Below are 27,398 nucleotides of genomic sequence, written 5' to 3'. Positions count from 1 at the left end.
ATTTACAAGATTCAAAAAAGGCAGTGCTTAAAGGGAAACTTGTAGCATTAAGCGCTAATAATATTATAAAAAGAAGGTCTTGATTAAATTGTCTTAAGAATACATCTTAAGACACTTAAAAAAAAGTAGAGCAAATTAAAGCAAAGCCAAAGAGTAATAAAGAGCAGAAATCAATGAATCTGAAACAGAAAAATAAATGAAACCAGGGATGATTTTGGGGGGATTTTATGAATAACTTTATGCCCATAAATACAACAACTTAGATAAAATGGACAAATTCCTTGAAAGAAACAAACTACCAAACTCACTCAAGAAAGAAATATTCTGAATAGTTCTATATTTATAAAAGAAATTAGTGTTTCTAACAAAGAAAACTCCAAGCCTAGATGGTTTCCCTGACAAATAGTGCCAAACATTTAATGAAGAATACCAATTCTATACAAACTCTTCATAAAAGCAGAGGAGGGGTGAACACTTTCCAACTTATTTTATGAGGCAAGAATTATTAAATCAGTTAAAAACACTAAAAAAGAAAACAATGGACCAATATACTTTATAAACAAAACCAGATAGTCCAGGTATGAATACCCTTACAACAATAACCTTTTAAATTAAAAAGTCACCTGTTTTGCACAGTTTCTCATTCTTGGGAGCATATAAATTTCTTCAAGTTCCTTTTGTCTTTCTTCCTCTTCTAATCGTCTTCTTTGATCTTCTGGAATTATTTCTTCCCAATTCTTTGAATTTCTTTCTGGTTCCAACTCAATGTCATCCTCATCCATATTTGAAAAGTTGGCAACCTTAAATTCAAGAATTTTAACAGAATAAGCATTAAAGAAAAACTCATCCTTAAATTACATTTTGCATTTTAGGGGAGAGGACGTGACATACCAGAATACGGCAATAAAACTTAAATATCCTCAGGATAATGAATAGGACTATGGATTAAACCAAAAATGACTGCTAAACTATCTAAGTTCTTTATTAGTTCTTTATTATTTATTATTTTTTATTAGGTCAAAGTAGAATAAACCAAAAAACTTCTAAGAATGATTCTCTTTTGTCCTGCTGCTCAACAAAATTAGTTGACAGACCAACAAAATAATTTATACTAACATGCTAAATCATCTTCCGCTGAAAATACCACACCAGTCCGTTAACTACAAAGTGCTGTAGAATAAACCAGTATTCTTATTTTTATAATCATAAAAAGTAACACAAAAGCGGGCGCCTGGGTGGCTCAGTTGGTTAAGTGACTGCCTTCAGCTCAGGTCATGATCCTGGAGTCCCGGGATCGAGTCCCGCATCGGGCTCCCTGCTCGGCAGGGAGTCTGCTTCTCCCTCTGACCCTCCTCCCTCTCATGCTCTCTGTCTCTCATTCTCTCTCTGTCAAATAAATAAATAAAATCTTAAAAAAAAAAAAAAAGTAACACAAAAGCTACTGACAAGACACAAAGAACTCTGGGTCCATAGATAACCTGAGGTTCCTAGTTTCTTCATCTTAAAAAAAAGGGATAGACTGAGCTCACTAAATTTTGTGAAGATTAAATAAGATAATACATTTAAGGAACTATGAAGACTCTGGTACATGGAAGGGATTCGTTAAACCTAACTGCCAATAGTGGCACATTAAAACTTAGAGAAAGTGGGTGAAAAAAACCTGTGCTTATCCTGTGTTAAGAAATGACACTGCAAATAGTGTTCATTCTCTGTCTTTATTTATTTTAAAGATTTATTTATTTGAGAGAGAGAGAATGCACACGTGCATGCATGGAGGGGGCAGAGGGAAAGAATCTTTAAGCAGACTCCCCGCTCAGTGTGGAGGCCTACATGGGGCTCGATCCCAGGACCCATGAAATCATGACCTAAATGGAAACCAAGATCAGATGCTTAACTGACTGAGCCACCCAGACACCCTGTGTCTATTATTTAACTGTGATGAAAGCCCAAAGCTAGCAGTTTAGGAGAATTAACTCACCGTTATAAAAGTAATCTGTATTTACTTTACTTAGCTTATCAGTGACATTTTTTCAAACTGCCAATTAGTCAAATTAAAAGCAAATAGTGTAACCATGTAGAGTTAATCAGACAATACCCAGATTACGTACAGGTTCCAGAAACCTTAGCTTCTCCTCAAGATTAAAGAAATAGTCCTCTAACTTATCTCCCTGCTTTTAATTCTGGCTCCATTACAGTATATCCTCCACATTGCAGCCAGAGTGATTCATTAAAATTACAAACATTTTTATTCGCTGTTGTGTCCCTGTGCATGGCACACTACAGGTGCTCAATAAATATTTGTTGAATGAACAAATGACACAAACTGAACTGCTCTCCTTAAAACCCTCAGTTCATGAAAATGGCTATAGAGGAACCTGCTTCTTTACACTAAACAACTGGCATACAACTTACTCTGTGAGGCTGGCTGACTTACATTGCTTTAGGACTCCTTGCAACCTTTTACCCCTCACCAAACCAGGGGTATTTACAGGTCCTAAAAGGAGCTCATTGCTTACATGGACTGAATAACTTGAGTTTTCTTAGGTGTGATAATGCTTAACTTAATGTCAAAAACTGCTCCAACATATAGAAGGCTAAAGCCTTTTGTCATAGAAATCTCCATTAGAGATCATGTTCACTCATTTACCCAAATATTTGAGGATGTGCTAAGCACTTTAGATGCTAATTAGAATAACAGCCCTCCTCATTCCACTGTATGTACCTATTCATAAATGATTTGGTCCTTTTCAAAACAAGTTGTTACTGGTTTGTCAGAATAACAGAGAAAAACTTTCATACACCATAGCAAATTTTAAGCCAAAAATACTGAGAAATTATCATGTTGATTGTGCTTAAAGAGATTAATAAAATGCAAAATGACAAAAAATAATTTTTTTGTCAATTTAGATAATTTGAAAGAAAAATTAAAAAGAAAAATCTACCTTGAACTGGGAAAGCAATTCATCTCCTACAGTTAAAGGGCCTGGTTCGTTTTCATGAGTTTCAGCCCTCTTCAAGATCTCATCTATATCCATTTCCTATAATTAGAAAGAAATCTTTAAGTATAGTTTAACATATTTTGAAGTAGATACACCTTATACTTACAAATTTAAAGAAATGGCACATTTTGAGGCAAGTTTTTTTTGTTTTTTTGTTTTTTTTTTACCTGGGGCTCTTGTTCTTCTCCTTCAGGTTCCTTAAAAAGCTCCTCAGCGCCAAACTTTAAAATGGCTGATAATTCTTCTTTATTGAAAGGAGTAGAACTAAATCAAGAAAAACAAATAAAAATGCTTAATACTAACAGTTAACAATATTTACACTGCACTTTTATTCATTATTGACACAGTCAACTTTATATAATTTATATGACAGAGTTAGACATGTTAAGTATTATAAGTGTACTTATTTTAAAAGTTAAGAACTTGAAACCTAGAAGTTAAAGGAATTTCTCCCAAGATTTATAAAACTTGAGTGGTAAAATCAGTACTAAATGTATGCTTTTGACTAAAAATTAATCCAGTGCTTTAAAAAATTACAATACTAAATATGGTACCTCAAAGATCTGCTTATAGCATGTAAGATTTCAGGAAAATGACTGCAGAATGATTCTAAATGACTTTTTTTTTTAAATATTAAAGTAACTACCAGGGCGCCTGGATGGCTCAGTTGGTTAAGCATCTGCCTTTGGCTGAGGTCATGATCTCAGGGTTCTGGGATAGAACCCCGTGTCATCGGGCTCTCTGCTCAGAGGGAAGTCTGCTTCTTTCTCTCCCTCTGTTCTTCTCTCCCTGCCCCCGGCTCATGTTCTCTCTCTCACATGAAAAAATCTTAAAAAAAAAAAAAGTAACTACCTTGAGGGGGCAGAACCTGTATGTAGTACTGTCTTCCCAGTTGTGTCCATTCTCTGAATCACAAGGTGATCCAAAACCATCTTCTTTTTCGCCCTTTCAAGTATATCCTCTTCAACTGATCCCTTTGTAACTAGACGATAAATATTCACCTGTAAAGATATGCATAATGAAACATAAAATGTAGTAAAAAGGATTCATTTTGCTCATCTGAAATACCCAAAGGTCGGCAGTTCTATATCAAACAGTACCACCATATAGGGATATTTTGAAAATTTATGGGAACATTTTTATAGTTTTTGAAATCATTAGGTGGGTTTACCAATACTTAAGAGCAAAGGGACCTGGGATACCAGACATTCTGCATTAAACTGGACATTCAGGTACAAAGAAAAAGTATCCTCAGTCTTTCAAGTCTTACAAATGATTTTTAAAAACCTTTTTAAATTATTTTGAGTCTAAATTTGAACTCCATTTTAAGGTAAACATGAAGAGTTTTAATGAAGTTATAAAACATATACTAGTTTTTTCAGCATTGTAACTATTGCATAAATCAGTAGATAATTGGATACCCTTTTATTTAAATCTCTGTCAAAGTTATTTCCAAATGTGTATAGTATTAGTGTCACCAATAAAACTCATCTGTACTACTCATCTATACTCATTTTGTAGTTGTTGCTCGTAAATATTTAATAAGGGATATGAAATACCTTGTGTCAGATTTAGAACCAAATACTAGTAAAGCCACAGGTACGTGCATGATTTCACACATATGTGGAATGCTAAACAAATGATCATAGGGGAAAAAGAGAAGCAAACCAAGAAACAGACTCCTAACAACAGAGAACAAATTGATGGTTACCCTGGGGAAGGGGGGGTGGTTAAAAAGGTGATGAGGATTAAGGAGGACACCTATTGTGATGAGTACCAAGTGTTGTATGGAAGGGTTGAAGCACTATAATGTACACCTGGAACTAATATTACACTGTATGTTAACTAGAATTTAAATAAAAACTTAAAAAACAAAAAACAGCCAAGTACATGAGGCATAGGAATCTTAATACACCAATAATGAAATAATAAAGAATATATCTCAATAATCATTAATAAAAATATGTATTCATATTTATATATTTTAAATGTATTAAATGATAATGTATTAAATAACTTTTATTTTAAAATATAGTCATATTTATGTCACATTTATTTTTTAAGTTTTGTAACAAAATAGTAAGAAATCTGTTACCATTATTTTACAATCTTACTCAAATATTCTTCCTAGAGGTCTACCATGCAACTTTCTATAGTATTTTATCTAACTGGTTCTTCTAATGTATCCTCTACTTTCTATCACCTATTAGAAAATGGGGTGGCCTTTAAGAAGTATTTAAGTAGTATAAATGGAACATGAGCCCAGCCATGTATTGAGGATTTCAATATAGGAGGGTTTAGTGCAATTAACCACTACTCCCTATCTCATTCATAAAACAGGGCTATTTTGACTATTCACATATACATTAAGCCCAGCTCACCTGTGAGATTATCTTATTTCCTCACCCTCTCCTCTCTGACAGTCTATAATTTATCTTGGCATGTTATTGTTATTATCCCTACTTCAAGTTTGCTTCTCTTTATTATGTGTAAGTCAGTGTTGTTATCTAATTTTAATGCTAATTTCTATTGTCTTATGCACCAATATACCCGATCTTTCCTTCCTTTGTACTTTCTATGGAGAATGAGTCCTGCTCTAATTTTCCCAACTCTAAATTTGTTCTTTATATTCCAGTGTAGTCCTATATATTAAAATACCTATTTTTTAAAAAGAGTTTGTTTTTTTACCTAAATTGCTATTAGGGCATTCAAATTATTTTCAAATTCATGTATTCAATTCAAGGAAAAGGGGGTGCTAAAAAAAGCTGTTGTAAAAAGGGGTCTCTGGGTCTGATGATGTTAAGAACCACTACTGTAAATACAAGCTATCACACTTAGGGGTATGCAATGTTCTTCCAGAGTATAAAAATTACAGAAAGAAGCATAATGTATTTCTGATGAGAGTTTTATGAGAATTATTTGGGCAAAATATTTTTTTTCAATTAAAATTATGGACATATTTTTCAGTAGAAAACATGATTCTTAAAAAGGTAATATAAACGTGATCTTTCTGTGCTATTTGTTCGTATCTCTTGCTTTGGAGAAGTCTGATAAGCACTACTCTAGATGGAGGTAAATGAATTAAAATACAAGGACCAAGGCATCAGAATGATGACATACAGTTTTTCTCAAGGCCTATTACAACGGTGTCAGATAGCTGTACAAAAACTATAAAATCAGAATGGCTTTTTTGCATAAAGAACCTTACAGGCAAATGGATTAATAAGATACAGGTTAACAAAAAGGTAGCAATATCCTAAGCAAAATCATAGTTAAGATAATAAAGACATTTTAATGCTTATGTTTTGAATGAAAAACATTGGTACTCTACAGCTGTAAACAGAATGTATGATTAAAAGAGAATGCATAATCCTATTATGGCAGGCCTTGCAGCTGTTAGGTCTCTGAAATCCAGGTCTGACAGCTGTGTGTGTATGCGATGCGCGGTCCCTGCCGTGCCAGCCCCAGAGTGCCACCCGGGTGCCCTCCATCCACTCCCCAACCCCTCCCCGCTCGGATATTCAATTCTGCCAAACCTTCCAGGTGATTTTGGTAAATCTGAGTTCCTGAGTACTTTACCTGTTAAAGAGCAACATGACTGTGTTCCAATGATCTGACCCAGAAGATAAACCAAAATCACTTCCAAACACCGATGATCATAAAAAAGGAATCTAAAAGTAAAATAAAAGAAAAAAAAAAATACCTGTTTCTTCTGCCCAATTCGATGAGCTCTAGCCTGTGCCTGAAGATCATTTTGTGGATTCCAATCAGAATCAAATATAACAACAGTGTCAGCAGAGGCTAAATTAATTCCCAGGCCTCCAGCTCTCGTGGAAAGCAAAAAGCAGAAATCCTGTAAGGAATTATAAATAGGCTCAATTTTAAATTCGTCTTAACTGTGACTGTGAATAATTAGAGAATTTTACAACTGATTTTTTGAATTTAAAAGTATTTTACCAATAAAAGTAAAGGGCAGTTTTAAAAATTAAAATACAAAAACCTCTAGCAAAACCAATCAACAAAACTCCTAAATACAAATATACATGGGAATAATGTATATCAAATTTAAAAATTTGTAAATGAAAGTGGGCTAATTTATTTTGAATCAAATTAACTCTCCTATGCTGAAATAGTATTGATTAAGAAAGGGTAAAATTCTTCAGATTTAACATAGAATATTGATTTTAAAACCTCACTTACAAAGAAAAACTGGGTAACAAACAATAAGATTTTAAAAAAAAAAGCACATTCAACTAAAATGATTAATTTACAATTTTAAAAGCATTCATACCTCTGATCCTTCAGCATTAAAATGATCTAGAGCTTGTTTTCTCAGTTCCCCTTTTATTGATCCATCTAATCTCTAGAATAAAACACATTAAAATACTGCATATAACAGATTCAAATATTTAAAAAAGATATTAAATCAACAATGAAATTAAGTATGAAAAGGCAGTATTGCTTTTGCTAAGGCCGTAAGAGTATAAGGCACTTAAGAGGCAAGAAGACAATACCCAGGCATTCTGTCTCTCAAGTCTGTGTTCTTAACCACTAAAACTATTTCCCCAGATAATAACAATAAGTAATGACAATGGCTATCATTCTGCCTGAGTCTCACTGTAAGAAATACATTTTACACATGAATGTGTACACAGCTGTATACCCGAAGCAAGTTACATGACACAATGTACCATGATATACTCTCATATATTAAATCTATTTCATTTTTTCAAAATGTTGGTACAACTCATTGAAATGATTCCCAGATCCATTAATAGGTTACAGACCACAATTTTATAAATGCTGATTAAGTCCAGTATGGTTACTGGACCAACAGCCATCAGTGTCACCTGAGAACTTAGAAATGCAAATTTTTGAGCCCCATCCCAGATCTACTGAATCAGAAACTCTGAGAAAGGGGTCCAGGGGCTCAGCTGGTTTAGTGTCTGCCTTTGGCTCAGGTCATGATCTCAGGGTACTGGGATTAAGCCCCATGTCGGGCCCCCACTCAAGTGGGGAGTCTGCTTCTCTCTCTCCCTCTGTCCCTCCTCCCTGCTCATGTTTGCTCTCTCTCTCTCAAATAAATAAAATCTTTAAAACAAAATTTAAAGAAAGAGAGAGAGAATGAAAGGGGTCCAGCAAAAGCCCTTAAGTTTGAAAGTCACTGATTTGGGGAACCATGGGTTCTAGTCAAATAGCCTGCATTTGAGTGTCTTCAGTATTCATGAGTGCCTGGGCAAGTGATCTTGACTTTTCACCTTGTTTGTTTCTTTCTCAGGGAATGAACATAATAGTAGTACTTCCTTCACAAAATTCAGAGCACTCCGTGAGAGAACACAGTAAAACACTTAGCTCAGTGTTGGATATATACGGAGTCCTCACTAAATATTAGCTGATGTCCAAAATAAAAAAAAAAGAAACTTAAATAGTCCTATTTGTTTCTTTTTCATTAACAATTACAATTAGTAAAGACTTTTAAAAACAGTGGGTATACCATTTATTGAAGTATGACCTAAATCAGAAGAGTGGTAAAAATAATTTTCTCTGGGAATTAATCTGGGAATGAGAAGGGATTAGAGGCACAGAATTGCTAATAAGCACTTCTTTACTATTTGTTTGACCATGTACATGTAATAGTTTGTCTAAAAACAACCAACAGAGGGTTAGGGTGGGGACAGAGGGGTGATATGGAGAAACACGGTGATAGCTAAAGGGTACAGTTTCTTTTTGAGGGGATGAAAACATTCTAAGATTGTGTTGATGGCTGCCCAACTCTGTGCATATATTAAAAAATCACTTAATTGTACACTTTAAATGGATGAATTGCATGGGAAAGAAATTACATCTGAATATAGTTGTTAAGAAAATCAAATGATACTTTTTCCACACTTTTCCCCTCGAGTGAATGACTATATATTTCTCAATCATGTTCATATCACCAAAAACCTGTCCTTCAAAGCAGACATTACCAGAGTTGTAATGTTATTTTTATTTGTAATTACCTGCTTAATGTCTATCTTCCACATTATGATGTAAACTCCAACAGAGCAGGGATTATGTCTGTTGAGATTCATCTTTATAATTATGCTTCTATTTTATATCCTGCACTAAATATATATCATTTACTAGTTATATGAGTGTTCACTAGGTTCTAGGCACTGTTCATAAAAGGATTAAATAAGGATTAAATTATTAGAAAATACTGAGACTAGCACCTGTCTCTTAACATTAAACACTCATTCATATTAGCTTTAATTACCCTGAATGGATTTCAAAATAAATACTGAATACATGGAATATAAGACCATTTTGGTCTTTAGTACCGTCCTTGGAGTCATCTATCGTTTTATACAGCAAGCTATGTATTAGAATAACTGTGAGAACATGATTCTTCAGAATGTGTAACAGTCCTGGTAACATTCACAAGGACTGCTCTCTCTTTCCCTTCCTCAAACTAAAGCCTAATACATAAAGCTGCCCATTTAGATTTGAGCACAGAAGAGAAGTACAGAATTAAAATAAAAATTAGAGAAAAGAAAAATTGCTTTGCTGCTAAATATAAGGTGAAGAAGAAAAAAAAGGAATAATGATAAACAGAATTTTTAAATTTTTATAAATTTTTAAAAGATACATTATCTTAAAAGTACAGTTCATATAAAAATCTATACAGAAGAATTTCAAAGGTAATTTTGTGGAACACGCTCAAGAATCAGATGAAATTTAAGTCAACAAAAAAGAAAAAATGAAATGCTTACTTGAAAGGGGAATTGACGGTATTTCAAATATTCTGCAAGTATATCTAACATCCGCACCATTTGAGAAAAAATAAGAACTCTATTGCCTCGTTCTCTTAGGCGAATTAACAGTTTGTCAAGAAGAATCAATTTTCCGCTACTACGGATTAAGTGCTAGGAAACAATAAATTACAACTGTTACAGCATGTGAAAAGAATCAAACGAAACAAATACTCCACTTAGTACTTCATCTTCTTTAATTTATATTTAAAATCAAAATGTTATGTTTTTATAATGTTGGAAAACAGTTTCAGTTTTCAAAATTTTCTAGGACTTTCTAGGATCACTTTAATCTATGCCAGCTAAGATTTTCCTTGCCATTTAGCACCTAGGTTTTTGTCATGTTTTGGAGTAAGGGGATGGGGGAGCAGTTTCACTTTATTTGCTAGTTACTACACTACTTCTCCAAAAATCTTTGAAAAATAATATACTAAAAGAAGCAGCAACTAAAGGTTTTAAAACAGTAAGAAAACCTATTTTAATTTATACATATCAGTCACTGAACCTAGCACTTTAAAGCACTACTGTGACTGGATGGCAGTTGTGCCTTCTTCATACTTTCCATTTGTCTTCCAGAAGTGATAGGAATGGTAAAACCTGAGGTCAAGATGTCTTTCTCAAGCCTACCATTTGCCATATCACAAATTCAGCACATTCACTGATGTGAATTTTTGTCAATTAAGAATATACTAAGGGATTTCTGCTGGATAAATCTTGGTAGTCCATACAAATCCATTTTTAGAAAAATGATCAAAATAATTGGATAAATTATAATTTTGAAGCCTTTTTTAAAGACTAAAAAAAACCCATTATTTAATTATACCATAACCAAAGAGAAATTCTAACCAATTATTAAAGCCTCGTGGCATTTTTAGTTATAACTGCAATAAGCATTCCCAGAATTTTGTTTTACTATAAAGTAACAATATTTTAAAATCCTTACTTGTAAGGCCTCCTGTTTATTATAGAATTCATTATTATCTGGTGGTTTAATGAGGTAGCAATGGTTACAACATTTCTTTAGCTCCATCATAATGTTCAAAAAGCCTGAGGTACTGCCCTTGGAACCTTTGCTGAGGGCTTTGTAATTCCTAGTTAATATCCATCTGTTTAAAGAAAAAAAAAATAACATAAAAATGAGCTTTAGCAGAACACTTACCAGGATGAATTCTAAAATCATGAAAAAACAATCAAGCACCAAAGCAAAATTGCACCATTATGAAGTTTACAACTGGATAATACAATGGACCAAACCTCATTCACAAGACTAATGAACTTCATTCATAAAATTAATGAGAACACAACACATAACTTGTTATCTGTGCTATATACAGTAAACGCTTAATGTAACATAGTGAGTGTAGTGTATTAATCATTTTTACCCCAAAGTTACTTCAAAAATGGGTCAGCTATCATCTATATTAACCTTCCTACAAATTTTACTACATTAGGCAACCAAAACATAGACCTGTAAGAAACCTCATGAGCATACCTGGTTTACCCACACTGCCTTCTCTAAATTACAATTAAACAATACATATGCAACTTGTAGAAAAATTACAGGTGGTTATTTTATCACTCCAAACTATTTATGTAACTATGTAACATTTCCTCTCACCACAATATACTTTGTCTTCTACCATCTTTTATTTTCTTCTTTTTTATAAGGTTAATCTTGGAAGGGACTTGAAACAATTTTATCTCTGATTTGCCTCAAAATGATAGGAGGTGGGGCAAGTGGGAATGGCTAGAGATAAAATAAGACTGGCTATGAGTTGAAAACAAAGCCAAGTGTTGGAAATTTATTATGTCATCCTCTTTTTGTATATGTTTGAAATTTTCCACAATACAAACCTAAAATTCATGCAATAAATGTATTTTCTTTTAATGTATGCCACTTTACAGATGTTACCATAAAATAAGTTTCTGAGAATCTAAATGCATGTAGCAGTGCATTTTATGCAATTAAATGTTTAAATAACTATTAGGACAAATATTACCTTTTGATTCTTTGAAGTAGTACTGTATAGATCTTACATATAAATTTAAAGTATGATTAATATTCTTCAACAGGGGGCCTAAAATTTTAAGTTTCTTTTTCTGGCCTCTACCTCTGTCAATTATATAATTATCATAACTACAAAATAATGCCTTAGTATCACTAACACTTTAGTATTAACACTTAACAGAACTCTCTATATGGTAACAGAGCATATAATAGACAAACACAATTAAGTCTTAGGTCACCCATGATCTTGAACATGCCATTCAATATCTCTTCGCTTCAAGAGCCCATAGAATAAGCCTATTCTAAAATTCAAGAATTGTTATTGCTCTAAAAACCTATTGTGGGGTGGGGGGACACCTCGATGAGACAACGTTACAGAGGGTTATTTAGAATTAAACATCCAGAACATGTGGTCTGTTTACAGCTTACTTGTAATACTGTTTCTGTAAAGCACTCATTTCCATTCTTAAAATCTGTTCAACCTTGGCAGGAAGAGATTTTTCCACATCTTTTTTAACTCTGCGTAACAGAAACGGCTCAAGCTCCTTGTGGAGGCTTGCATAACCATATTCTCTGCCTTTTCCATGTTCTTCTTCAAAATCTTCCCAGGAAGAAAACCTTAGAAGTTTAAGAAAATGGAAGAACCACTGAAAAAAGTCATATTGCATATGAGTTTTTTGAGAGTAGTCATATATAAACAAAATATAGACTTTCAGGAAAAAAGATCTGCTAATATTAGTCACTTCTAAGAACTATCCTTCCCAAGAAATGTCCTATATATATATAAAGGTGAAACATAAGTTGTTTTACAAAAATTATGATTCTCTTTGAGCTAAAGATGTTAAATAAAATTAAAGTATTTTCAAATACAGAATTATCACTAAAATATTTCTCAAAGAATTTTAAAATTCTGAATCTATTGAAAAAAAAAATGTTTGTCATCTTGAACAAGTTATATGACCCTTATCTAGTCTAGTTTCCCTCAAAAGGGATTACCAGGACCTTATTATTATAGTTATTGCTACTATTAAATACTAAGAAGGATACTGTTTCAGTTTTTCAAATGAATATTATTTTGAACAAGGGCAAAATCAACTGTTTAATTTATTACACATGACTCAAACTTCTTTACAAAACTGAAAAATTAAAATATTAGAAATACGAAATGTTGCATCCCATTTCCTTTTTTTATTTTCCTTCTTAAAAATCTGTGGTCTAATGTTCTAGGACAATAAAACTTCTACGGACCTTACTACCTACACTAATTATTTTCCTGCTAAGCTTAACATATGAAACTAATATTAAAACTGTATATCCCAATTTATCTTACTTTTCTGGCATAATGAAATGTAGCAAAGACCAGAGCTCTTTGAGGGAGTTTTGTAGAGGAGTTCCAGTAATAAGGAGACGGTGATTGGACTTAAAGTCTATTAAAGTTTTATACAGGAGAGAGTCATCATTCTTTAATCGATGTGCTTCATCTACACCTATAAACGCCCAATTCAGACCTCCAAGGAATGCCTTAAAATGAACAGAGAAACACAGTTAATATTTTAAGAGAAAAATTAAATTCAAATTAATAAACCGAGGCAAAGTAAAATTAAAAGCAAACTTGTCTTTTTTTTTTTTTTTAAAGATTTTATTTATTTATTTGACAGAGAGAGACACAGTGAGAGCAGGATCACAAGCAGGGGGAGAGGGAGAAAAAGGCTTCCCGCGGAGCAGGGAGCCCGATGCGGGGCTCAATCCCAGGACCCTGGGATCATGACCTGAGCCGAAGGCAGACGCTTAACGACTGAGCCACCCAGGCGCCCCAGCAAACTTGTCTTTTTTCAAATAAAAATTATATATTATTTCAAGATTTATTGAAATCCTCAAATAAAGTAACTCAACATGCAAAACAAAGTTCCTTGCATGACTAATTCACCCAATGGAAAACAGAGAAAAGCAAATGAAAGTTTTTACTAGCTTACACATTCAAAAAAAGGAAAAAGAAATACAACAGTATCATTAAAATAGTATTTAAAATTTTTCACAGATTTTTAGCTTAAGGCCAGCAGAAGCCTCTATTAATGTCAATTTAGAGAAAATATGATATAAATTTGGAAGCGTCTTATTCCAAGTGTAGAAATAATTCACCGTATGATTTTTATGAACTGTGGATCTCTAATATATAAATGTGGGTCTCTGACTTAAAACAGAGACAGGCCTCATTCTGCTATTTAATGGTTGTATGACCTAGGAGACAAGAACATTAACCTCTTTTGACACTGGATTTTTCTTTCCAATAAAGCAGAAATAGCAATATCTTATAAAATAGATGGGAATTACTTGAGATATGAACTATAAAGAACTAAATAAACAACATCTATAAAGCATTTAGCTTAGTGCTTCACCCAGGGGTAGCTTAATTCTTTTAGGTATTTTCCTCCTCTTTGAAGATCTTACAAATCAACACACTATACCAAACTAGTTTTATATAAGTCAATAGTTGGCAAACTTTTCCTGTAAAGACCCAGATGGTAAATATTTTAGCTTCTTGCAGACAAATGTGTGATGGTCTGTCACATATTCTTTGTTTTTACACCATCTAAAAATGTAAAGACCATTCTTAGTTCAAAAGTCATAAAAAACAAGCCAGATTTGACCCACAGGATGTAGTTTGCTGATCCATAATTTATCTTCTCACCCTATCCACAATATATGGTAAAGGAAAAATGGATATACACCAAACAGAAAAGCATAGGTAATACACACCTTATCCTTCAATAAAATTTCGTAAGTTGTTAAAAGTATATTAAATTTTAACCGTTTGGTCTGGGGATGCATCCATTCATGAGTTCTTATCTATCAAGAAATTTTAAAAATAATTTTAAGACAATCATTAAGAAAAATATACTTTTATTTGAATATCTAAAAAAAAATCCCTCCCAAATACACAAAAAATCTATGTTTATATAATAAAATCATTTTAATTCTTAACACAGTCCAACAAGCTACACTCATCTTACTTATAAATAAAATATAAATACCACAGCATACCAAAACCTATAAAAATAAAGCAGACACATTTTTAAATACACACTTTCTACTGAAGGAAGTTCATATTTAACAAAACATAAGTGATTAATTCATTTAATAACATAGCATTTATGGATGAAATATGATGTCTGGGTCTGCTTCACAATATTTGGGAGGAAAGCACTCTGTAGAGGTACAGATGAAACAAAACCGGCAAAGCATTAGAACTGTGAAGCTGGAGATGGGCACACAGAGGTTTATTATAGTCTTCTGTTTTCATGTATATTTCAAATTCTCCATAAGAACTTAGAAAAAATATATATTACATAAAGTAACACTCAGATGAAAACTGCCTTTTATTACAGCCAATTAAATATGTATTGAGTACTTTGTGACAAGTTTTACACTAGAAACTAAGACTATAAAGACAAGTATGTCTAGATTTTTAAATGTATGGAGAAACAACTTACCATATTTCTGCTGTTAATGTCACCTAAATAAACCACAGCATTCATTTGAGAAGCCCATGTCTGAATTTCCCTTTGCCAGGAAGTAAGAGTGGAAAGTGGTACTACTAACAGAAAAGGTCCATATAATTGATGTTCATGAAATAAATAGTTCAGAAATGAGATCGTCTGTATTGTTTTTCCAAGGCCCATTTCATCAGCAAGTATGCAACTATTTCCTCTACAAAATTAAAGACAACAATTATGTATGCAATAGATTCAAATTTATAAAGAAACCTTTTTACATAACCCATATACAAATTTAAAGTTAAAATTAATCTGAAAGGTATACAAACAATATACCACTTTTATTAGCTATAAATAATAAATGTAAAGGCCTCTGTAATAGTATAAAAAAAGTGGACGAAGTTCATCATTTTAGTCCAAAGGAAGCTTAAAGAGTAACAGTAATATGAAGTAGTGCAGCAATTAAGGTTAAACTCAAACTCCCCTGGATTTTCTTCTTAGTATGTAATAAATATTACTATATACTAAGGAAATTCAAAAGCCTGCATATAAATACCAGTCTTCATCCTTGATATTGGTGGAAATCTTTTCCAAATCCTGTATTTGTAAAATTCGTATGCCCTCAAATTAAACAGACAATTCAAAATATACTCACTTGCACCAAGAGTGAGCAAGCCAATTTAAACCATTCAGTTGATAATCTCTTAATTCTAAACTCTCATGTCCTCCAATATAGGATGGCTGCTTCTTTAGGGCTACAAATCTTGGCCTTTGTTTTAATACCTTTAGTAGAAATAAATGTAATAAGAAGAACTATCAAATGTGAGAATCTTAAAAGATCAAAATCTCAGATTTTACCATAAATTTTGAAATTTTATCTCAAATTTTCAAGCTCAGAAATTCCATGACTCAAAATATATCTCAGGATTCATTCAAAGAAGACTGTTTTCTCTTACTGTAACAACATTGTACAGTGAAATATTTTGCCCTCTTTTTTGGACAAAAAATGATAGAAATAAGTAAGGTCCTGCTGAAATACTTGAGTCTTACACAGTTCAGAAGCAAGAGCTATGTTAAATTCATTCATTTAACTGCTAGTGCAGCCCTGACCTAGAAATAAACCATACAACTGGCTTAACTTTCTGATTTCTAAATTACCATTATCAGTTTAATTCAGTCTTATAGTAAGAAAACAAATTCTAATAGTACATAGACCCTCAAAACTACTGCTGATAATGTCTCTAAGTAAAAAGATCTTATATTAGGCAAGGTAGTCCTAAGTACCACTTCTTTTCTTATGGGTACATCCCTCTTTTCTTTCCTACCTTCAAAGAAAATATTCACTACCTTTTAAAGCAAGCATATATATCTATTTTCCAGGTAATTTCCCCTATTTGTTCTCCCCAAGACACTCCTCACAACTACAACCACCAATTTATCATCTTCCTGACAGTTTCACTCACCAAGGCTAAAAGACAGCACCACATTAAGACCGCATGGCAATCACCAGAACACCTTCTCCCCTAAGACCTATCAACCAAGCAGTTCTCTCTCTTAGTCTACCTGAAATCAAGATCCAACTCTCTATTTGGGCTTGTAATATTTATGATGTGTAAATACTATTTTCATTAATTAAAAATTTCCAACAATACTCACTTTGCAATCTTTAAAAGGAGTGGTTTTTGACTGATTCCTGCTAAAATACTCATCTATGCATGCTTGAAACTTTTTGGAAATTAGAGCTCCATCCTCCCAGCTGCACTCTGAGTATGGAAGGCCCTGCCATTTGCAATAATAATCAGGATAACCAGCTGCTGACTTCTGATTGGAATGAGCTGTGAGATAAATCAGATATTTATTTATTTATTTTCACACTGAATCTTATCCAAGGACTAATGTTTGGTAAAAAAACTACACAAGCAAAAATTAGTCATCTGGTTTACAATACCCTATGACAGTAAGACTAAACTACTGTATTTGATGTATAAGCAATACATTTAAATTTTTCTCAGATCGAAATGGAAAGATAAAACTTTAGTGAGAATCATTTATTACTAACCAATTATTCGTTCCACTATTTGATACTGTTTGTGTAGATCATCTGTGAGTTCTTGCTGGCAATTATAATATTCCACATCTTCTGGAGAAGCATTTTTCAACCTGAAAGATTATTAATCCAGAAATAAGACTTCAAAATCTCCCCTAAATAACCATTCCCCCAAATACTATCTGTAGCACAAAATCTCCCATTTGCCACTTATCATGTGAGTCAGCTGAATAATGAAGAAACTGAAATAGAATAAAGTGAAGCATCATTAATTTTTAATTTAAAAAAATGTATAATTTATAATTTATGAGATGACATTCTACATGACTATTATTAAGGAGAAGTTTAGATACGGCTATTTCCAAAAAGTTTTACCTTCAAATATAATTTAAGAGTATAAATAGTTATTTTAGGTTATTGGATTCTTTTTTTTTTAAAGATTTTGTTTATTTATTTGACAGAGAGAGACACAGCGAGAGAGTGAACACAAGCAGGGGGAGTGGGAGAGGGAGAAGCAGGCTCCCCTCTGAGCAGGGAGCCTGATGTGGGGCTCGATCCAAGGACTATGGGATGATGCCCTGAGCTGAAGGCAGATGCTTAACCGACTGAGCCACCCAGGGCTCCTCTTAGGTTATTGGACTCTTGACCATGTATTCCTTATTAACAAAAAGCTTGGTAATCATCTTTGAACTGTTAAAAAATTAAATGTAATATAAAACGTATTTACCATCTTTTTGTTTCCTGATCTTTTTTCTTATAATTATCCAATTTTTTCATTCCTCTAACATTCTGCTGCTTAAGGGTTTCTTCTGTCTCCCAAGTATTGTGAATATGGGACCATCCTTTCCATTTAATTAAATATTGGATCTCGCCTGGTTCCTTGTTTTTTTCAAATCCTGCATTTGGGTCACCATCTGCTTCAACTGCATAGATGGTTGTAGTAGCACCAGTAGCTGAAAAAGAAAACACAATACATTCCATGTAATTCTGCTATAAGATTGTTTCCTTCAACTCAAAAATTCAAGAATATGAAGAGAAAAATATATGTGCTTTTAAATAAGTAAAGAATCAGGGTACAAGAATTTAAGGAAAATTGTATTATACATACATAAAAGAAACTCCAAATTTTAGAATGGAAAGATTATCTAATTTAATTCCCTCAGTTTTAAAATTAGAAAAAACAAAGTCAAAAGACAGTGGCACACCTAAGATCATACAGTAATTTATAATAACCGATGACTGGATGCCTGATAACTGGAAATAAAATGATGAAAAATCACCTTTAAAAACTCCAAAATTATGTTGGAGATATATGTACCCTCGTGTTCAATGCAGAATTATTTACAACAGCCAAGACATGGAAACAACCTAAGTATCCCATCAACAGATAAAGAAAATGTGATTCACATATATAATGGAATACTATTTAGCCACAAAAAGAAGGAAATCCTGCCATTTGCAACAATGTGGATGAACATTGAGGGTATTACACTAAGTGAAATAAGTGAGACAGAGAAGGACAAATACCATATGATCTCACTTACAAACAAACAAAGGAAAAGCTCATAGGAAAAGAGATCAGATCTGTAGTTACCCGAGGCAGCTGGCAGATGTGTGTGGGGGGTAATAATGTAGATGTATACAGACTTCCAGGTGTAAGATAAATAAGTATTGGGGAGGTAACGTACAACACAATGACCATAGTCAACACTGCTGTGCAGTATATTTGAAAGCTACTCAGAGAGTAGATTTTAAAAGTTATCATAAGGAAAAAAAACTTTCCTTTTTTTCTTCTTCTTATTCTATCTATATGAGATGATGGATAAATATAAACTAAACTTACTGTGGTAATCATTTTGTAATATATGTAAGTCATGCTGTTCACCTTAAATTTATACATTGTATGTCATATGTCAATAAAACAAAACAAAAAAATGCATGTGAAGATAACTAATTTGAGATGAAAGAAAAAACATTTAAAAATAACCAAACTATTTGTGAAACTGAAAGCACCTAAATAACAACCATTATGTAGGCATGACAACTGAAAAGCTCAAATACGTAGATTAAAAATTTTTCTAATTATCTGTAATCAATGAAGTGAGGTTAAGTGGATTATTCTGTGGGAAGAAAACTCAGGCGAAACAAAGTATATTTTATAACAAATAAGTATAACAGATGAAAAGCCACCCTCTTCACTTTCAAAATGGAAATAACTTCAAGAAATACTTCACTTTAGTAAATATTACTGAAACAACCAAACAATAAATATGTTTTTTAAGAAAATACCTCCTTTTCTCCCAATCCGACAATCCATAAAACGTTCTATTGTTTCAAATTCCTCTTCCTCAGGTTGAGGAACATCCTCCCCACAGACTTCCAGTAGATCATCAGAATCTGTTTTCATTTCTTCATCTTCTTTATAGCTAACATTGACAGTTGCCTGGCGACGAGAACTTCTTTTATCATTATCATAATCTTCTTCATCATCTTCCTCCTCAGATGAATCAATCTGTCTCTTTTTTTGTCCAAGAATTTTCTTCCCATTTTTTGCCTTAGATCTAGGTAGGGAAGACCAAGGGATAGAGGTGTTTTATAGAAACACTAGCATAGAAAACAAGACGCAAGACACTATATACAAAAAGAATACCTTCTGTAACCAACAATTTTCAGTGTCAAGTTGAGAACATACTATACTCACCTATTTTGAGGTTTTCTGCTTTTAACTTTGTTTTTTGGCTCATAATCAGATTCTGTTTCATCACAACTGCTTTTATCTCTTTCTTCTTCAGATTCTGAATCTGAACCAGATTGAGATGGAGATCCTGACCCAGACATTTGCCAATCTTCACTGTACATAGAATATATAAAGTATGTTTGTTTATCCTTACATTGTATAGCAAATTTTATCTCTGATAAAAGTACAAAAAAAAAAATCAAACTGAACTACATTTCAGTTACTATAAAAAAAATTGTTGCTTTTACCCACACCAACACATTAAAATGTGAGTAGAGTAAAAAAAAAATGCTAGAAAATATTCTTCACAGATTTCTGCTATAATGCCAGAGTTTTGTTAATCATTTAGTTATACCTCAATGAATGGCAAATAAGGAAATGTTACTCTGATTAGCACTGTGGATGAAAACATAGTATGCTATTTAAAGAATCACAGGGTTAATTTTGAAAATCTTGTAGAATTATACTTGCCATCTCAAAAAAAAAAAAAGATTCTAATCCCTCTCACTTCAGTTTTCTGGAGACTGTGATTTTTTAAAAAAAATACACCCTGAAACTGATTTTTAAAGTACTGTACATGTTCATTAAGAAGCTTAAAATACAGTATAGAAAAATGTATTTAAAAAAAATCAGTCCATTTTAAGCAACAGTCAATGATTACCTTACCTTTATTGCTATTTTTAGTCTACTTGGGGTCTACTTAATTCTAATACACATGTAGAGAAAAATTACTGCATGAATGCACATGTTAATATTCTGCTATAATATAAACTTCAAATGGAAGATACGTATTAGATTCTTATATATACGCCATACCCTCTCTCTCACAGCTACTGCTTCTACTCCATTCCTCTGTATCTCTTGTGTCAATTATAACTATGTCAAGAGTTACATAAGCACGCACATATGCTAAAATCTGGTTTATGATAAAAACATGAGAAGCAATTTCTTTTTTATCTTGAGATCTTTTTAGAGTTTGCACATTAGAAATAGCAGTATATAAATTATGTAAAAGTATCTCCAATTCGTATTTTTTATAATACAAATTATAATGATTTTTATATCTAACCAAGCCCACCCATCACCCAAATCACTAGATTTTTTAAAAAATATTATTTGGCTGCACCTCTGCTAAGTTTACAAATTACTAACTCAGTGGAAGAGTTTATGGAGCTGATGAGACACAGTAGTTGAAAATGTAATTCATAAACTAGAAGACGTATCTGAGAAAATTAGCCATAATGTAGCATAGAAATAAAGGGATAAAAAACATGATACAGTAAGATTTATGAAGATGGATGATCCATTAGTATATATAATAGATATAATCCAATATGACTGATATATATTAATAGTAGTACCACCAGAGAAATTTATAGGATAAGAAAATGTCCAGAAAATAGGAATCTTCACATTAAAGATATATAAAATGAGTGAATAAAGTGTAATAAATAAATAACAAATCCAAAGCTAGACACACCAAAGTGAAACTGCAGAATATCCAAGACAAGTAGAAAAATAAGACCTAAGACAATGGAATGATATTTTTGACAAAATGAGGGAGAAAAAAACTCAGACCATCTAAATAACTGAACTGAGAATCTGAAGTTCCCTTAAACACCTTCTGGGTCAAGATGTTTAGGAAATTATATTGAATTTCTAAATGAGTTCTACGGGGAAAGCGAATTTCATGTGCAAATGAACAGTAAGATAGCTATTAACATAAATTAACAGAAATACCCAAAATTCCACTGGTCCCTACACTTCCACATAGTTTTCCCAAGTTATTAAGATTTTCTGATATTATGACCAAGTAGATCTCTGGAGTTTAAAAATACATAGGAGAGAGGGGTTAGAGAAGATAAACAAGTGGCACAAAAACCTCAAGTCCTCACAGAAAGATAAATGCTAAAGATTAATAGTTTAATTAACCTAATAAGATACCATGAACCAAGACTTTACAAAAGTCTACTTTTGACAGTTTTTCATAAAAAAAGTAACACAACATCAATAAGGTATTCCTGCTATGAAAGTGATCGGTTGAACAAAATGACATACTCTTTATGCTTTTTCCTTTTGACCTCATTCGATGAGTCATCAGAATCTTCACTGCTGGAGGAATCCTACAAAGAAGGAAAAAAACCAAGCTAATGTTATTAATGATTAGAATTTGACCATGGTATCAAATTTTTGCTTGTCATACTATTTGACATTCACTTTGCTAATAATGCTAACTATAAAGCTTTGTTCCCATGTTGTTATATTTGTACTGTTAGCACATAAAGTAATTAGTAACATCTCTATTACAAATTCGTAACATAGCCATTGACATTAGGTAAATATCACAATGTCAGCATTTTGTATAACACCTTCAAATCTACCATCTCTAGAAACCATTATTGTTGCCCAGTATGGCCTCAAAAAGGAATTGTAATTATTGGTATGTTCAAATTTTGATTTAATATTTTTCTGCCCCATTAGACAGTTTTTGATATAGTTCTTTCTGAATGTTTCTGCACAAACACACATGCTGGTGTACTTACGTGTGCACAGGAACTATACTGTTTAAAGCTATGGCCTATTCTTTTAAAAAGATGTTGTGACTTGCTATTCATCTATACTGATTTAATAGACACATTTGTCTATGTATATTTTCATAGTATTCACAGTTTATTTCTAGTTTTGCTGTGATGAGCAAATGTACACACATGTCTGTTGCTTATTTTGGATTAATCCCTAAAAGTAGAATTATTGGATAAAAACATACTGATATTTGAAGGCTCTTGATACATATACTTAAATGTAGTTATTTCCTCATCCTTTCAAAACACTTACTGTTTGTAATAATTTCATAAATACCTACACCCAGTTAAATGGGCATTATGTCGACTTTCAGTGAAAACTCACCTCCTCCGATCCACTATTAGATGAAGCCTGCTGCTGCTGCTGCTGCTGCTGCTTCTTGAGCATTGCAGATCTCTGAACGGCCAGAATACTAGGGCTAGATTTCCAAAACTGCAACAGAAATATACCCAGTAAAGGATGAAATCTTGAAAAAACTGAAAAAAAGTTAATTTACTGGACAGCATTATCACTGCCTCCAAATACTAAGTTAAGACACTTTTCTGCACTCACATTACGTGTAATACAATATTATGGCAATTAAAATAAAATTCTGAGCTTTAGTTGCATATAAAAAATTTATGGTGTGCTGAGTTTCATAAACAATATTAATCAATATATTCTTTGGTGTTGAATATTATTTTCAAAAAACAAAGTGACAATATGTGACACCAGTGCTACTTGAAAACTGGTTGCCTGGTTTTTTAATTGATGTGAGGTGAAGATGAAGAGCTTAAGTCAGAATGCAAATCAACTATGTCACTAAGTATAGTTTCAGTTCAACTGACTTTTATTTTTATTTATTTATTTATTAGACAGTAAGATTTTCTCCATGTCAGAAGCTGTGTGTTGATGTACATTCTGGCCCAAAGATCTCATCATGACTGGTACTCGAAGTAACACTACTGTATTCCATTATGAGGTACAGATAGGTTTTAGTAAATCTTGTAGTAGCTTTTTTCAAACAGATGACCCTTAGCCTAATCTACCAAGTATCTTCAAGGAAGCAAGTTCTATTAGATTCTCCTGCTATTAGCAATAAAGTACCTCCTTTGAAGATCTTGAAAGTAGAGATCAGACACTCAAGATTAACAGAGAGACCTCACAAAGCCTTTAATTTTTATCCATGAGACAATGAATATTTATGAAACTCAGTTTCTGCCTTAGAAAGTGTTTGGTGGGCCCCTGGGTGGCTCAGTCGGTTAAGCGGCTGCCTTCGGCTCAGGTCATGATCCCAGGGTCCTGGGATCGAGCCCCGCATTGGGCTCCCTGCTCAGCGGGAAGCCTGCTTCTCCCTCTCCCACTCCCCCTACTTGTGTTCCCTCTCTCGCTGTCTCTCTCTGTCAAATAAATAAATAAAATCTTTAAAGAAAAAAAAAGAAAGTGTTTGGGGCGCCTGGGTGGCTCAGTGGTTAAGCGTCTGCCTTCGGCTCAGGTCATGATCCCAGGGTCCTGGAATCGAGTCCCACATCGGGCTCCCTGCTCGGCGGGAAGCCTGCTTCTCCCTCTCCCACTCCCCCTGCTTGTGTTCCTGCTCTCGCTATCTCTCTCTCTGTCAAATAAATAAATAAAATCTTTAAAAACAAAAACAGAAAGTGTTTGTTTTGTACTTGCTTGACTGCTTCTCCTCAAAGCCAATCAAGTCCACAGATATTTAACTACAAGTTTGAGAAAGTAAATTTTAATGTTTAAAATTAATGTCTTCTAAAAGCTAGATTAAGAATGCTATAAACCAATGTTATAAATTTTCCCAAAGTAGTAGTACAAGAAATCTGTCTTTCAGGATACTTTATTACCTCAGCTCCATCAACTTTCGGTGGTTTTGCTTGGACTTTGTTTTCTCGGGAAGTGTCTGATTCAGACTCTGACTGACTGCCCGATTCAGATCCAGATTCAGAGTCACTGCTACCTGACTGGCTACTGCTTCCATCACTACTGCTTCCAGAACTTGAACCAGATCCTGAGCCTGAAGCTGACCCAGAATCATCATCCGACTGGCTACAATTTGAAAATAAACAGATTTCAAACAAAATTTATTAGGAATTTAATTTTTCTTAAAAGTCAGCAGAAATCCCCAGATCATTAAGCCTTGTTTATTTCACATTTCAACATTCCATAGCCAAACAAATAGAAAAAAGAATTAATGTTAATCTATAACAAATGACTTACTTGATAGATTTAGTACAGTTTTGGTGAAAACATAAGCAATCAGATCACAATCTTCCTCCAAGATAAGAAGCAAAATCTATCAAACACAGAATCCTGGGCTAGAAACTTGGGAAAACAAGACACTGAAGCCATAGTCGCTATCTTAAAAGGCTATTTAACTATAGGAAATCTAATGTAGAAATTGTGTGAAGAAAAGGATTAATGTGCTGAAAATTCCCAGTCATACGTAGAAAAAAAATTGTAGTTTTTACTTGTCTTTAAATTATATCTGTGTTCTACCATTCTGGGGAAAAGTGATTTATTAAAATTAAGCTATGAAAAGGGGCGCCTGGGTGGCTCAGTTGGTTAAGCGTTTGCCTTTAGCTCAGGTCATGATCCCGGGGTCCTAGGGACTGAGCCCACACAATTTACTAATAGCTTTGCTGAGAGTATCACTGAATCTATCACGGTTCCACAGTAATAAATCTGAAATAATAGTAAATTGTCACAATCCTTCCTAACCTCTGTATATCACATGTGAAAGCAATTACCAGTTCATTGAGAAACCACCTTTTTTCCCATTACTAATTTTCAGTCCAAAGTAGCCTAGAAATGGTCTGGCCTAAACAGGTGATTATGTAAATTACTATTATTCCCAAGGTCATTTGTTCACATAGTGTTTACATCTGAATTGTTGAAAACTGGGGCATTAAATTCTTTATACACACATTTGACTCAGCTTTTGATGTAATTTCACTTAGCTTTCTGACAAACAGCAGTTAATGCAGTTTACGCACACACAGCTAAACTCAAGCTTCATGTCCTCTGCTGTAATTTTCAGAAATACCACCAGATGGAGGTATTACTCTAAGGAAATAGACTGCACTATTAAAAGTAATTCATTTATAAAATTTTTCCTTTTCTAGAGCGAGTTTAGTATTCACAAGGAAACACAGACATAAAAGTTTGAAAGAAGACTTCTGATTCCAAAAGTTAGATATAAATTAAAATGCTTAAAATGCAAACATGTATATTTTTAAAGTCGAGTAGAATATTCACAGAAACAGCAAAAATTTGCCTTTTAAAGTCTATGATACCAAGATCACTTTTCTAAAAGATTTATTTATTTTAGAGAGAGAGAGAGAAAAAGACCATGTGCATGCAAGTGACAGGAGGAACAGAGGAAAAGGGAAAGAAAATCCTTAAGCAGACTCCCTGCTGAACGTGGAGCCCAACTGGGGGCTCAATCTCTTGCCCCTGAGATCATGACCTGAGCCAAAATCAAAAGTCAAAAGCCAAATGAGCCACCCAGGCACCCCTCAATCACCTCTGCCGCAATTTTTAACTGTTGGTCACATGGTTCAGAGATCCAAAAACAGCACAGTGCCTCGTAATAAACAAACCCCACTTAACCATATTTCACTTCGGTCCCTTCAGAGAAATTTCAGCAAGAATATTAAGAGAAGATATTTTTCCTGACATACAATTTTATTTCTTTTTTTTTTTAAAGATTTTATTTATTTGAGACAGAATGAGAGAGAGAGAGAGAGGACATGAGAGGGGGGAGGGTCAGAGGGAGAAGCAGACCCCCTGCCGAGCAGGGAGCGTGATGTGGGACTCGATCCCAGTTCTCCAGGATCATGACCTGAGCCGAAGGCAGTCGCTTAACCAACTGAGCCACCCAGGCACCCAATTTTATTTCTCCTTTAATCCACTTTCATTTACTCAATAAACTTCACTGACAGTATTGTGTATTAGGCACTGGGCAAGACCAAGAGCATACAAAATCCTTACCATTAAAAAACCTCTAACCTGGGGCGCCTGGGTGGCTCAAACGGTTAAGCGTCTGCCTTGGGCGCGGGTCATGATCCCGGAGTCCTGGGATCGAGCCCCACATTGGGCTCCCTGCTGAGCGGGGAGCCTGCTTCTCCCTCTCCCTCTGCCTGCCACTCCCCCTGCTTGTACTCTCTCTAATAAAAAATAAAAAAATCTTTAAAAAAAAAAAACAAAACCTCTAACCCGGTATGGAGAGATAGTCATGTCAACCAATAAATGTTGTTCTGCGCTATTTTTAAGATAACTGATCTAGGTGAATGGGGAGCACTGCATATACAACCAAGAAAAAAGTGCGACTGATAGAAAAGGAAAATTGCTTGTAAGCTTCTTGAGGATATCATTTATTTTTTTCCAGAGTACCTAAACACAGAACTTTACACAGGTGAGGATGCTTAACAGATACTCGAAAAATAGGTATATAAGAACGACTGAATTTGGGGGGCTATCATACCCCTGTATTCTTGATTATGTCTTGATTAGTCATTCCAGATGAATGGCTAGTCAAAAGTCTTTAATAAATCAAAACTCTAAGGGAAAGGAGGAATCTTTCCCTTCATATTCTTTAGGTTGTAGTAGTTCCGGCTGGAGATTAAAGCAAACAGTCTGAATCTAGATTACTCTAATGGCACAGACCTATTATAGAATGTCTTTACCTTATGTATTGGAAGTATAAAGTATTTTATTTAGTTGTTCTTAGTAAGATTAAGAATATA

At 33.6% G+C, this 27,398-nt stretch overlaps 1 protein-coding gene across 4 annotated transcripts in view; it reads right to left on the bottom strand.

Moving 5' to 3' along the window:
• Nucleotides 1-27,398, bottom strand: part of CHD1 (chromodomain helicase DNA binding protein 1) — a 72,105-nt gene that overhangs the window by 21,670 nt on the left and 23,037 nt on the right. For all 4 annotated transcript variants that reach the window (XM_006727792.3, XM_006727793.3, XM_081826509.1 and 1 more), the window contains exons 3-23: nucleotides 24,498-24,699; nucleotides 22,987-23,094; nucleotides 22,138-22,202; nucleotides 20,044-20,193; nucleotides 19,632-19,903; nucleotides 18,070-18,295; nucleotides 17,355-17,455; nucleotides 16,952-17,130; nucleotides 15,951-16,078; nucleotides 15,293-15,509; nucleotides 14,559-14,648; nucleotides 13,132-13,322; nucleotides 12,231-12,419; nucleotides 10,737-10,899; nucleotides 9,755-9,907; nucleotides 7,291-7,362; nucleotides 6,703-6,852; nucleotides 3,852-4,000; nucleotides 3,167-3,263; nucleotides 2,943-3,038; nucleotides 624-800 (exon numbers count right to left, since the gene is read on the bottom strand). In XM_006727792.3, the coding sequence (XP_006727855.1) occupies nucleotides 624-800; nucleotides 2,943-3,038; nucleotides 3,167-3,263; nucleotides 3,852-4,000; nucleotides 6,703-6,852; nucleotides 7,291-7,362; nucleotides 9,755-9,907; nucleotides 10,737-10,899; nucleotides 12,231-12,419; nucleotides 13,132-13,322; nucleotides 14,559-14,648; nucleotides 15,293-15,509; nucleotides 15,951-16,078; nucleotides 16,952-17,130; nucleotides 17,355-17,455; nucleotides 18,070-18,295; nucleotides 19,632-19,903; nucleotides 20,044-20,193; nucleotides 22,138-22,202; nucleotides 22,987-23,094; nucleotides 24,498-24,699 (3,175 nt within the window). The remainder of the gene's footprint in view (nucleotides 1-623; nucleotides 801-2,942; nucleotides 3,039-3,166; nucleotides 3,264-3,851; nucleotides 4,001-6,702; nucleotides 6,853-7,290; nucleotides 7,363-9,754; nucleotides 9,908-10,736; nucleotides 10,900-12,230; nucleotides 12,420-13,131; nucleotides 13,323-14,558; nucleotides 14,649-15,292; nucleotides 15,510-15,950; nucleotides 16,079-16,951; nucleotides 17,131-17,354; nucleotides 17,456-18,069; nucleotides 18,296-19,631; nucleotides 19,904-20,043; nucleotides 20,194-22,137; nucleotides 22,203-22,986; nucleotides 23,095-24,497; nucleotides 24,700-27,398) is intronic.

The sequence above is a fragment of the Leptonychotes weddellii genome, chromosome 7 (genome assembly GCF_054177405.1).
Source record: "Leptonychotes weddellii isolate Sample4059 chromosome 7, ASM5417740v2, whole genome shotgun sequence".
Taxonomy (NCBI): Eukaryota; Metazoa; Chordata; class Mammalia; order Carnivora; family Phocidae; genus Leptonychotes; species Leptonychotes weddellii.
Note: the sequence above shows the minus strand (reverse complement) of the source record. Positions and strands in the feature narration are given on the sequence as shown.